This window comes from Oncorhynchus kisutch, linkage group LG20, assembly GCF_002021735.2.
Source record: "Oncorhynchus kisutch isolate 150728-3 linkage group LG20, Okis_V2, whole genome shotgun sequence".
In the NCBI taxonomy this organism is placed as follows: domain Eukaryota; kingdom Metazoa; phylum Chordata; class Actinopteri; order Salmoniformes; family Salmonidae; genus Oncorhynchus; species Oncorhynchus kisutch.
The window spans coordinates 25,637,230-25,650,976 of NC_034193.2; the positions used below are offsets into that span (position 1 = coordinate 25,637,230).

At 42.3% G+C, this 13,747-nt stretch overlaps 1 protein-coding gene across 9 annotated transcripts in view; it reads left to right on the forward strand.

Moving 5' to 3' along the window:
• The window catches only part of coasy (CoA synthase), a 35,968-nt gene that overhangs the window by 12,976 nt on the left and 9,245 nt on the right, over nt 1-13,747 (forward strand). For 2 of the 9 annotated variants that reach the window (XR_004204528.1, XM_031799719.1), the window contains exons 3-7: nt 9,614-10,370; nt 11,010-11,224; nt 11,713-11,844; nt 12,921-13,119; nt 13,251-13,315. Coding sequence is in view for 7 of the 9 variants with exons in the window: in XM_031799719.1 (XP_031655579.1) it covers nt 9,614-10,370; nt 11,010-11,224; nt 11,713-11,844; nt 12,921-13,119; nt 13,251-13,315 (1,368 nt within the window). In the remaining 2 variants the exon portion in view is untranslated. Of the gene's footprint in view, nt 1-6,870; nt 6,916-7,244; nt 7,418-9,613; nt 10,371-11,009; nt 11,225-11,712; nt 11,845-12,920; nt 13,120-13,250; nt 13,316-13,747 lie in introns of those variants that run through there. The other 7 variants (XR_004204529.1, XM_031799721.1, XM_031799723.1 and 4 more) reach the window with 6 other exon arrangements.

Sequence of the window (13,747 nt, forward strand, 5' to 3'; positions counted from 1 at the left end):
TCAAAAGTTTGGACACACCTACAAATTTTTAGGGTTTTTCTTTTATTTGGGCTATTTTCTACATTGTAGAATAATAGTGAATACATCCAAACTATGAAATAACGCATATAGAATCATGTAGTAACCATATTTAATATTTGAGATTATTCATAGTAGCAACCTTTTGCCTTGATGACAGTTGCACACTCTTGGCATTTTCTCAACCAGCTTCATGAGGTACTCATCTGGAATGCATTTCAATTAACAGGTATGCCTCGTTAGAAGTTAATTTGTGAAATTTCTTTCCTTCTTAATGTGTTTGAGCCAATCAGTTGTCAGATGACCTGGCCTCCACAATCACCCGACCTCAACCCAGATGGTTTGGAATGAGTTGGACCGCAGAGTGTAGGAAAAGCAGCCAACAATTTCTCAGCATGTCGGAACTCCTTCAAGACTGTTGGAAAAGCATTCTAGGTGAAGCTGGTTGAGAGAATGCCAGGAGTGTGCAAAGCTGTCAAGGCAAAGGGTGGCTCCTTTGACGAATTTAAAATATATTTGGATTTGTTTAAACACTATTATTCTACAATTTAGAAAATAGTAAAAATAAAGAAAATCCCTTGAATGAGTAGATGTGTCCGAACTTTTGCCTGGTACTGTAAAAAACAAGTCACTAGGTGTAGGCAAGGCCATAAGCAAATAGGTAAACTGGTATTATGGTGATTTTCCTTTCCACGGAAGCAAGAGCTTATCTATTCCTCCTGACAGAGCTGGTGTAACTGAGTCAGGTTTGTCGGCCTCCTTGCTCGCACACGCTTTTTCAGTTCTGCCCACAAATTTTCTATAGGATTGTGGTCATGGCTTAGTGAAGGCCAATCCAATACCTTGACTTTGTTGTCCTTAAGCCATTTTGCCACAACTTTGGAAGTATGCTTGGAGTCATTGTCCATTTGGAAGACCCATTTGCGACCAAGCTTTAACTTCTTGACTGATTGTCTTGAGATGTTGCTTCAACATATCCACATAATCTTCCATCCTCATGATGCCATCTATTTTGTGAAGTGCCAGTCCAGTCCCTCCTGCAGCAAAGCACCCCCACAACATGATGCTGCCACCCCTGTGCTTCACGGTTGGAATGGTGTTCTTCTGCTTGCAAGCCTCCCCCTTCTTCCTCCAAACATACCGATGGTCATTATGGCCAAACAGCTCTATTTTTGTTTCATCAGACCAGAGAACATTTCTCCAAAAAGTACAATCTTTGTCCCCATGTGCAGTTGCGAACCGTAGTCTGCCTTTTTATAGCGGTTTTGGAGCAGTGGCTTCTTCCTTGCTGAGCGGCCTTTCAGGTTATGTCGCTATAGGACTCGTCTTACTGTGGATATAGATACTTTTGTACCCGTTTCCTCCAGAATCTTCACAAGGTCCTTTGCTGTTGTTCTGGGATTGATTTGCACTTTTCGCACCAAAGTACGTTCATCTATAGGAGACAGAACACTTCTCCTTCCTGAGCGGTATGACGGCAGTGTGGTCCCATGGTGTTTATACTTGTGTACTATTGTTTGTACAGATGAACGTGGTACCTTCAGTCGTTTGGAAATTGCTCCCAAGGATGAATCAGACTTCTGGAGGTCTAATAAATAGATTCTGAGGTCTGGCTGATTTCTTTTGATTTTCCCAAGATGTCAAGCAAAGAGGCACTGAGTTTGAAGGTTGGCCTTGAAATACATCCACAGGTACACCTCCAATTGACTCAAATTATGTCAATTTGCCAATCGGAAACTTCTAAAGCCATGACATCTTTTTCTTGAATTGTCCAAGCTGTTTAAAGGCACAGTCAACTTAGTGTATGTAAACTTCCGACGTCAACTGTAAATTTAACCCATTGTATAAGAGATTCTCTAATATTGAAATATTCCAGGCATTTATTTATAAATTCTATTCGTACTTTATCAAAAGCCTTTTCAAAGACAGCTATGAATACCAGGCCTGGTTTTTCAAAGTGTTCTATTGTTTCCAGTACTTGTCATATATTATCTGCAATGTATCATCCATGTAAAAAAAAAACTGTCTCATTAGGATAAACAATATCAGATAATAGTCTTTTAATTCTATGCTAGTTTGCTTTATTTTTATAATATATTACACTTGATCTTTCTTGTGTAAGTTCCTCCATTTCTTTTTGTATTTCCTCTAACGTATTCTGTACCTCTATGGTACTGTTTTTATTGCTTTCTGTACTGTTAGTCCCTCTATTTCCTTTATTTTTTATGGATTATTTTGACTTAAATTGCTTTTGTTTTAAAGATGAGTCTTTAAATTGCATGGCCTCTAAAGGCACATTTAAAAGAGTCCCATACAATAAGGGGATCTGCTGTACCTATGTTATGTAGGGAAAAAGTCAGTTATGAATTATTCTGTCCTGGTTAAAAACAAGATGTCATCCAATAGGCTTTGATTAAATGTCCAATATCCTCGTCCCATGTGGAAATTTTGTAAGAGTGATGTATTAAGCCAATGTTTTGATGGCCTGACCACCAATTGCACGCTCCCTCAACTTAAGACATCTGTGGCATTGTGTTTTGTGAGAACTGCACATTTTAGTGTGGCCTTTTATTGTCCCTAGCACAAAGTGCACCTGTGTAATGATCATGCTGTTTAATCAGCTTCTTTTTATACCACATGTTAGGTGGATGGATTATTTTGGAAAAGGAGAGATGCTCACTAACAGGGATATTAACAATTGTGCACAACATTTGAGAGAAACTTTTTGTGCATATGGGAAATTAATGGGATATTGTATTTCTGCTCATGAAACATGGGAGTAACACTTTACATGTTGTGTTTATAGTTCAGTATATGTTTAAGAATGTTCAAACTAGTTTTCATTTGGAAGGTAAATAAAGTGTTTTTATCAAAGCAATCACTTTTGCATGTGAAAACACAGAACTCTACTCATTACTCCACGTGCTTAACCTATGTCACTTTTGTTTTCAGAGTAGGGCACCGGGGAAGCCCAGTTCCAAAACTAATGCAATCAACTTCAACACTTTGACTCGGGCCAGGCCTTAGCCATTAATATAATCCCCTCTATGCTAGGTGTAGCTAACAGTGTTCAGCCAATTAGGTGACCCTTAACAAAGAGTCATGCCCTGGTCCATTTGTGCAGTGTTTGGCTGAACGCCATATGCAACTTCCTGGTGTAGCACTAGCATGATGGTGGTAACTGAAATTCCTTATTTCTTTATAAAATAAACTGAAAACATATCAGCTAACCACGATATGGCAATCAGAAGCAGACTATGCAGTTGATGATGTGACGCACAACCAGGTTGACACAATGCAACGTCTTCAACCCACCAAACTACTTGATGTTTAATTCTGTATCGATCAGCCGTGTATAATGGTGCCGGAAGAAATGGCAGCAATTTTATGGGCGCCTAACCAATTGTGCAAAAAAAAATGCGTTATTTGTAATTTATTTTGAACATAATGTTTCTGCCACTGTATTTTACTGCAAAAAAAAGCTTCTGGATATCAGGACAGCGATCACTCAACTAGGATTAGACTAAGATTTTTTTCTTCAACAAGCAGGAAGCACAGGATATACTGCGAACACCCAACAAGGCCGACATCCCCGTTATTGGCAAGAGAAAGAGACGCAGGTATAGAGGACACAGAGCGGGGTGCCTCATAAGAATCCGGAGAAGGCGAGAGGAAAAGCTGCCTACCGTCAATATTACTCGCCAATTTACAATCATTGGACAATAAACTAGATGAGGTACGATCACGAATATCCTACCAACGGGATATAAAAACGAACATCTTATGTTTCATGGAATCGTGGCTGAATGATGACATGAATATTCAGCTAGCAGGATATACGCTGCGCCGGCTAGATAGAACAGCACACCCCGGTAAGACGAGGGTGGGCAGTCTGTGCATATTTGTAAACAGCTTGTGCACGAAATGTAAGGAAGTCTCAAGATTTTAAAGTATAGAAAGTAGAGAGTATCTTATGATAAACTGCAGACCACACTATTTGCCAAGAGAGTTTATCTATACTTTTCGTGGCTGTTTATTTACCACCACAGATGGACGCTGGTGCTAAGACCACACTCAGTCAGCTGTAATAAGCAAACAGGAAACAGCTCACCCAAAGGCGGTGCTCCTAGTGGCTTCAATGCAGGGAATCTTAAAACAGTTTTACCTCATTTCTATCAACATGTGAAATGTGCAACCAGAGGTGAAAAAAATCTAGATCACCTGTACTCCACACACAGAAATGCGTACAAAGCTCTCCCTCACCCTCCATTTGGTAAATCTGACCACAATTCTATCCTTCTGATTCCTGCTTACAAGCAAAAATGAAAGCAGGAAACACCAGTGACTCAGTCTATAAAAAAGTGGTCAGATGAAGCAGATGCTAAGCTATAGGACTGTTTTGCTAGCACAGACTGGAATATGTTCTGGGATTCTTCCGATTGCATTGAGGAGTACACCACAAGTCACTGGCTTTATCAAAAATTGCATCGAGGACGTCGTCCCCACAGTGACTGTACGTACATACCCCAACCGGAAGCCATGGATTACAGGCAACATTCGCACTGAGCTAAAGGGTAGAGCTAGCACATTCAAGGTGCGAGACTAACCCAGAAGTTTATAAGAAATCCTGCTATGCCCTCCAACAAACCACTAAACGGGCAAAGTACCAATATAGGGCTAAGATTGAATCGTACTACACCGGCTCTGACGCTCGTCTTATGTGGCAGGGCTTGCAAACTACTACAAAGGGAAGCACAGCCACGAGCTGCCCAGTGACACAATCCTACCAGACGAGCTAAATCACTTTTATGCTCGCTTCAAGGCAAGCAACACTGAGGCATGCATGAGAGTATCAGCTGTTCCGGACAACTGTGTGATCACGCTCTCCGTAGCCGATGTTAGTAAGACCTTTTAAACAGGTCAACATTCACAAGTCCGCGGGGCCAGACGGATTACCAGGACGTCTGCTCCGGGCATGTGTTGACCAACTGGCAGGTGTATTCACTGACATTTTCAGCATGTCTCTGTCTGAGTCTGTAATACCAACATATTTCAAGCAGACCACCATAGTCCCTTGTGCCCAAGAACACTTAGGCTACCTGCCTAAATGACTACAAACCCGTAGCACTCACGTCCGTAGCCATGAAGTGCTTTGAAAGGCTGGTAATGGCTCACATCAACACCATTATCCCAGAAACCCTAGACCCACTCCAATTTGCATACTGCCCAAACAGATGCACAGATGATGCAATCTCTATTATTGCACTCCACTCTCACTTTCCCACCTGGACAAAAGGAACACCTACGTGAGAATGCTATTCATTGACTACAGCTCAGTGTTCAACACCATAGTACCCTTAAAGCTCATCACTAAGCTAAGGATCCTGGGACTAAACACCTCCCTCTGCAACTGGATCCTGGACTTCCTGATGGGCCGCCCGCAACAGTGGTAGGCCTGATCACCGACAATGACAAGACAGCCTATAGTGAGGAGGTCGGAGACCTGGCCGGGTGGTGCCAGAATAACAACCTATCCCTCAATGTAACCAAGACTAAGGAGATGATTGTGGACTACAGGAAGGAGGACCGAGCACACCCCCCATTCTCATTGATGGGGCTGTAGTGGAGCAGGTTGAGAACTTCAAGTTCCTTGGTGTCCACATCACCAACAAACTAACATGGTCCAAACACACCAACACAGTTGTGAAGACGGGACGACAAAGCCTATTCCCCCCTCAGGAAACTAAAAAGATTTGGCATGGGTCCTGAGATCCTCAAAAGTTTCTACAGCTGCAACATCGAGAGCACTGTTTGCATCACTGCCTGGTACGGCAACTGCTCGCCCTCTGACCGCAAGGCACTACAGAGGGTAGTGTGTATGGTGTCAGAGGAAGGCCCTAAAAATTGTCAAAGACCCCACCCACCCCAGTCACAGTGTTCTCTCTACTACCGCATGGCAAGTAGTACCGGTGCGCCAAGTCTAGGACTAAAAGGCTTCTCAACAGCTTTTACCCCCAAGCCATAAGAGTCCTGAACATGCAATCAAATGGCTACCGGGACTATTTGCATTGTGTCCCCCCACCCTCTTTTACGCTGCTGCTACTCTCTATGCATAGCCACTAACTTATAAATTCATGTATATACTACCTCAATTAGCCCAACTAACTGGTGCCCCCGCACATTGGCTACCCGGACTATCTGCATTGTGTCCTGCCACCCACTCTTTTATGCAACTGCTTTATAATATAAATTATGTTTATCATGTATGCATAGTCACTTTAACCATACCTACATGTAGATACTACCTCAATTAGCCTGACTAACCAGTGCCTGTATATAGCCCCGCTATTGTTATAGCCTCGCTACTGTTATTATTCACTGTCTTTTTACTGTTTCTCATCTGCAGCAGAAATAAGGACTGAGAACGGTGAGACGGGTGTGTATAAAGCTTCTCAGAGCGGTAGTGCTGATCTAGGCTCAGGTTCTACCTTTTTTCAATATGACTTAAAAGGTCAAACTGATCCTAGATCTGCACTCCGACTCTTAGATGCTTTGTGGTGCAACTTATAAATGTTGAACTGAAGTTTGGACACTGATCTGTTTTAAAAGAAACATTATAGTCTATGATGGTGGGAATCGCAACATGACTGGGTTTGAGGTTCATTACAAAGTTCATTGCTGAGATGCCAAGCAGGTTTTTACAGGTGGTCGGCCTACTGTCCATTTCCTGTCTGTGATTGTATTATTTCTTTCTCCAGAGTGGTGCAGCGGTATAAGGCACTGCATCTCAGTGCTAGAGGTGTCACTACAGACCCTGGTTCGATTCCAGGCTGTATCACAACCAGCCGTGATTGGGAGTCCCATAGGTCGGCGCACAATTGGCCCAGCGTCGTCCAGGTTAGGGTTTGGCTGGGGTAGTCCCAGTCATTGTAAATAAGAATTTGTTCTTGACTGACTTGCCTGGTTAAATGACACTCCTGTGTGATGCAATAAAATAGATAGCATACAAATAAATAAAACATTGTATAATATAAATTATATAATAAAATGGAACCAGATTTATTCTATCAATAGCAGAAATTTTGTTTTAAGATCGTATTTCACAAATAGCACCAACATATCAATAGTGACCTCTGTCGGCTGATTATGAAATGGAAATGAATAGCTAGATATTTTCGCTGACTGCATTACCCAGATGTCCCCAAATCAATTTATCAACCAATGAATGTTGTCCATGTGCAACCGGTAGCTAGCTAGGTCAAATGGGCATGTCTCTTTATCGAAAGAATAATAACAATATTGGACAGTGGTACAACAATGTAGTTAGCCATTAGGAATAGCCAGTTACAGACCAGATTTAAACTTAACTCACGTTACCTTGCTACAGCATTTGCACAAGGTAAAGTAACTAACTATTGTCACTTTTCATGTTATTTCTACGCACGAACGCAGTTGTCCGTGCTAGCTTGCTTACTCCGCAACCTACAGTAGCTAACGTTAGCTTGCTCGGTTTTAGTCAGCTAACGTTAGCGACATACTTCAATGATAGCTATGGGTTGTGTATGTCATGGTAGTAAAGTCCAGGTGTAGTATTTTGACAATATTCCGGGGTGTACGTCGTTGCCAAGTAAAACTCCACTCTAATGGAAACTGTAGCTAGCTACTCCACAACGTGGAGTTGAGGTTGACTTGTTGGCAATGTCCTGATCATAACCAACCAACTAACGTTAACGTAGCTAGCTAGTTCACGTTAGCTACTTGGCTATCCAGCTAGCTGCAAGTACCAGAAACTAACTAACAAAAACAAGTCAAATAGCAAAGCTAACTAAACACATTTCGTCGAATGTTCCTATTTCTTTAGCGAAGGTCAATGTGTCTTATAGTTAACTTAGCTAGCTATAGTAATAAGAAATCATTCGTCTTCATCCGTTTGTTTAGTCGTTATTGATTTACCAGACGTAGCTACCTACGGTTTAGTCCTTGGTACAAGGCCAGGGTGACAGCTTTCCCTTAAATAGGTCGTTATCAATAAAACGTCACATTAAGGTGCAGACCCCCCAGCTCCGCTAAAAGCTTTGACAACTGCGTGCGGTTTTCAAGGGATTGTTAAATACATGTCAACTATTTGGTTGAAATATCATCACAGAACTACACATTTCTTATTATTCCATGCAAAACAATTGCGCACATTTAGCGCTATCAAAGTTATACCGCAATGAACTGCTTTCATGGTCAGTAAACATAAATTGATCATGTAATTTCAGATACGTGAGTGTAGCATCACGATATCTCTCAGTATTGGCCACAACTAATTGGATATTTGAGTGATATAAAAGTTAACTATACCTGACAGGTATGAGTGGTTTAGGTTCATTTCCCATCCTTTATTTAAAAAATACATTAGGTCTACTTACCAGTATGTTTAACCAATTGTGCAAAGTTTCTACCAGTAGATATAATTGCATAGTAGAAACTACTTTGCAATTTCTACCGGTAGAAACTTTTCACAGTTGGTTGAGCATATTGGTAAGTAGACCTAAAGTTTGTTTTTAAGAGTTTCATCAAGATTGCAGCTGACAGACATGATAGGCTACGTGTCAAATTTTCTAGCAGAATATAAGGGATAGCTTGTTATATTGACGTTATCTTTCAGGGGATAAATTCGATGGCTATACTTGCTCGCCATCTATAGTGCTGAAGACAGTAGTCCGATTTACAACTTTACCAGGAGGAGGGCTTACCCATGTAAAGCTCTTTCCAAAAGCTTAATCTCTGATGAAGCAAGCTAAATGACACATGTTGTTTGCTTAGCTAGCTAGGTACAGTACATGCCAATAGGTGAGGGTAGCCTATCCAATCTGAAAATAGATGATCAATTGATGTTTACTGATCATGAAAAGCATTTCTGTATAACGCTGATCATATAGTTAAATGTGGAATAATTGGAAATGTGTAGTTCTGACTATGCTCTTCAAGAGGTGATGATATTAAAGCCAAATAGATAACATTTGTTTAGCAATCCCTTGAAAATGGCATGTAGTTGTCAAATCTTCATTGACCTGTCAAAGGCTTTCTATACGGTTGATCACTCCCTGTTAATTCAGAGGCTTTTCTCAATTGGCCTAGACCAGGCTGCATGTAACTGGTTTAAAAATTACTTGACAAGATAGAACTTAGTGTATCCACTGATGGTGTTAAATCAGGTTTCCTGAATATTACGAAAGGTGTCCCACAGGGGTCTATTCTAAGTATATGTTGTATATGTTCTGAAGAGCACATAAAAATAACTCTGATTTAAGCATATGTACTTTGAAAGGTGTCCATATTAGTACCAACATATACTTTGAAAGGTGTTGATCCCTGCTTACAGATATCTGGATAGATGAAAAAATAACTCCTTGATAAAATAAAGGTTAAATAAATACACATTTCAGTAGCGCTGGTCTCCTTGCTCCCCAGCAGCCAAATTGAACGCTCTGCATGGTATTGTGCCGTTTGATTGATAACAACCTTTAGCTTAGGTAACTAATTAATAGGTATAGGTTTTGTCAGTGTTTTTTGTGATGGTGTGACCCTGCCTTTTGCTCTACCCCAGACATTGTGCGTAGCGTGTGTCCCTGCTCCGGTGACACATCTGGCCAACATGTCCATGTTCAGCACGGGCATCCTGGTACTCACATCTCCCCTCCACACCCTCCCTCTGCGCATTGCCCCTGTACTCAGCTCGGCTGCCCAGGTGGTGGAGCGCACCCTCTACGTCCATCTCCATCCAGGCCTGAACCTGGGTGCAGGTGGGGGCCAGCCCAGGCCTGTCTTCATCCAGCCCGTGGTGGATCTGTCCAGCCTTATCACCGGGCTCTACAGCAATGCTGCCAATGTGTGCGGCCACCTGGACGTACGAGTGCTCCTCACCAACGTCCGCGCCCAGCCCAACAACGCCTCCAGCCCAGAGACAGGTGGGACAGGGGTAGCATGTAACCCCTTCCCTTCCCCACAGCCCCTCTCCCACTCCCCTGAGGTGGTGCTAACAGACTACGCCCTGCAGGACCCAGGCCAGTCCCCGCTGGTGGCCCAGTGTCTGCAGAGGTACACGGGCCACTGTTACGTCTGCACTCCCGGCTTGGCCTCGGTGCTACTCCACCCGCAGCTGCAGAAGCTGGAGGAAGAGGTAGAGGAGGGCCAAAAGGACGACTGGGATAGTAGGTCGGAGCGCATGGAGACTTACAGTGAGGTGGTGGTAGGGGGAACGTTTGACCGCCTCCACGGGGCACACAAGACGCTGCTGAACATCTCTTGCCTCTTGGCGAACAAGCGGTTCCTTATTGGGGTGTGTGACCAAGAACTTCTAAAAAGTAAGTGGAATGATGAGAAAGGACAATGATTGCTGTGTAAACAGGTTTCTTTGGGCATTATTAGGTCTCCTTGTCTTCTATCCATACACAAGGTATTGTGTTCCTTACCCCATAATGTTTTAAAGTAAATTTCCTATGCATTTTGCCATGGATAATACTGTGTTGTTTTGCGCAAACATAATAACAAAATCAATACTGCTAAATTCATTGTTTTTGGTATTTTAAATTCTCCCCGATTTTGTCTAGTTTTTATTTTGGGGATTGTTATAATTCTCAAGATGATATTATTGAAAAACATAGAGGTCGATTATCTTTTCTACATATTTTCTGTTCTTAGTCATTTAAGTTAACACTGAAAGTGTTTTCCCATCACAAATGTATAAAGTTTGTTTTTTATTATTATATATACTTTTGTACACTGTTTGGATTCAGGAGACCCGGAAAAAAATGCTTAGGCGGCAGAAAATTCCCTGCACTCACCCTTGACATTGAAGAGTGTGGATTTACGGATACGCTTACACAATAGCGGAATAAAACGTTTGATGTCCCCTACCCTGCCATTTTCCTTGCCTCTTATTCTTCGTTCTCTTCTTCCTCTTTCTCTACCTCTTTTTCTTATCTTTCTCTGCCTATCCTCAGAGAAGGTGCTAAAGGAGCTAATTGAGCCATATGCTCTGCGGGTGCAGCGGCTCCAAGAGTTCCTGCAGGACGTCAAGCCCTCGCTGCAGTACGAGATCGTGCCCCTTTCGGACCCCTTTGGACCCTCCGTTATTGATGCCCAGCTGCAATGCATTGTGGTCAGCGAGGAGACCCGCAGGGGAGGCGAGGCTGTGAACAAGAAGCGCCTCGAAAATGTAAGTGCGTTGGGCTTAATGGTCTTCTCGCGCCAAACTGCGCATGTGCAGGCCGTCAAATCAAAAGAACTCCTTCGATATAATTTAAAACATTTTAGTTTGTCACTTTCAGAGGTTGGAGTAATAACATGTTGAACTAAAGACATTGGCTCAAATCCAGGTTGTGACTTTAGATTTCGAGACAATTAACAAACTACTAAGGAAGAATTCTTCACTTCTCTCATTGACTTCTCGAATCCCAAATTCAGGCGTTCCCGGAAGTCTCGTGATGTTGCGTCTCTGGGTTTAGAAACATACAGTACAACTTGAACAAGCTTCAATGGTGTCTACTAGCTGGCAAAGACAGTCATAGTGTTGTGAGTGGACCTCTTGATACAGCACAGGCTGAGGGATGGCTGGCTATGTATTGTTTGTGTTACGTCTGAACGTAGCCTATATATTCTCTTTGTTATGTCTGGTGTCTTGTCATCAACTGTCTGCCCTATTAGGGTCTTCCAGGACTGGTGCTGCACGAGATCCAGCTGCTGAAGGATGCCCACCACACTGAGATGGAGGAGGAGAAGATCAGCTCCTCCAGCCTCCGTTCACGCCTCCTGGGAACCCTCCTCACAGACCCAAAAGTGCACACATTCCCCCTCTTACCTTCCAGCCTGCTCATGGGTGTCACACATACCATACTAATTTTTACTTGATATTTGAGACAGAAAGGGATTTTGTGTACCCCTGAGAGTAGTTTGTCGCTGACACTGGCAAAAGATGGGGCTAATTTCAGTATTTTTGATCTCTATGCAAATAACAGGGACTGTGTCCCAAATGGCACCTTATTCCCCATATCAGGTTTACCCAACTGGAGGGCTGAATTTCACCCTCAGGTGGTTTTATTTGACCCCCCCAATTTTCATTGTTGGACATAAAAGACCAAAAACACCAGGAAATCAGCCTCCAAGTGATTTTAATTTTGGAAATCTGTTCCCACGTATTTCCATGCATAATAGAGAGACATGTCATTGTAGACAAATGTAAGCAAGATTTTAAATGATTGTTTTAGTCAAATATTGTATCTGTGCTGCTTGCGGTCTATTTGCAATTGAATAATTATCTGTAATCATGTTCCAGCCCCCCGATCATCCACTCAATAAAAAAATTGACCAGCGGCTTAATTTAGTTGATCCCTGCCCTATATAGTGCAATTCTTTTAACTAGGGCTCTGGTCAAAAGTTGTGCACCATATAGGAAAAAAGGGGGCCATTAGGGACCCAGACAGGGCTTTTTCAGAACAACTGATAGTTACTCCAGCAAGGTTACCAGGGTAGAGAAGGCTATATTCAGGGACTCTTTCTCCTCAAGCAGAAGAAACATGCTTTTCATCCAGCTTCCGCAAATTATCTTTCAGTGGCAATTGCAGTCACACAATAGACTACTATTCACTAATTGCAAGCGAGTGCTTTGTCAAGCACGTTGTTGGGATGCATCAGGTATCACAAGACCTGATTTTTCACAATTCAGTTCCTCCTTATCTCATTGTAGTCTAATTGGACCTGAGCCTAGTATATGATTTAACAATGTGTAGTCAGTATCGTAGATATATGATATGTCAGACATTTAGTGTGATTATTTACACACAAGCCCCCATATGACTGCCAATGCATTTTGATGCCCCGTTCACCTTTACCCGTCTTGCCTATCCCCTGTGAAGCAGAACAAGTCCCATCTCCCCCTGGTGCCCTATGTGATTGGCCTGACCGGGGGCAGTGGCAGCGGGAAGAGCTCCATTGCCCAGCAGTTGGAGGCCCTGGGTGCGGTCCGCATCGACAGCGACCAGCTGGGCCACGAGACCTACCGGCCGGGGGAGGTTGCCTACAACAGGGTGCTGGAGGAGTTTGGGTCAGGTGCGGGTGGGTCTTCCGTCCACATAGCTGACAGAAGCTGTCATCATATTCTGTATAGTGGAGAATTGATTTAACAGATATAATGTAAGGCTTTACCCTAAGCATCTGTTTCAATGAATGACTCTTATCATTTGCAGATCTTATTAATGAGGACAAAACTATCAACAGACGCGCACTAGGCAGGAAAGTTTTTGGAAACAAGGTAATGTTTGTGTGTGGCATGTGTGAATACAGCCCAATAATATTTGAGAACATAATATTTGATATTTTAGACAAATGGCAAGGGATGTAAAAATAAAATGTTGGTTTATTTAGTTGTATTTAGCATTTTCTTTTCAAATATCAATGGAATGGACTATATCAGCAGAGATATAGTGCCTTCAGAAATTATTCACACCCCTTGATGTGTCAAAGCTTAAATTTGTCACTTGCCAAGACTACCCCATTATGTCAAAGTAGAATTATGTTTTTATAAATTAATTAAAGATGAAAAGCTAAAATGTTTTGAGTCAATAAGTATTCCACCGCTTTGTTATGGCAAGCCTAAATAAGTTCAGGAGCAAACATTTGCTTAACAGGTCACAAAAGTTGCATGGACTCACTCTCTGTGCAATAAGTGTTTAACATGATTTTT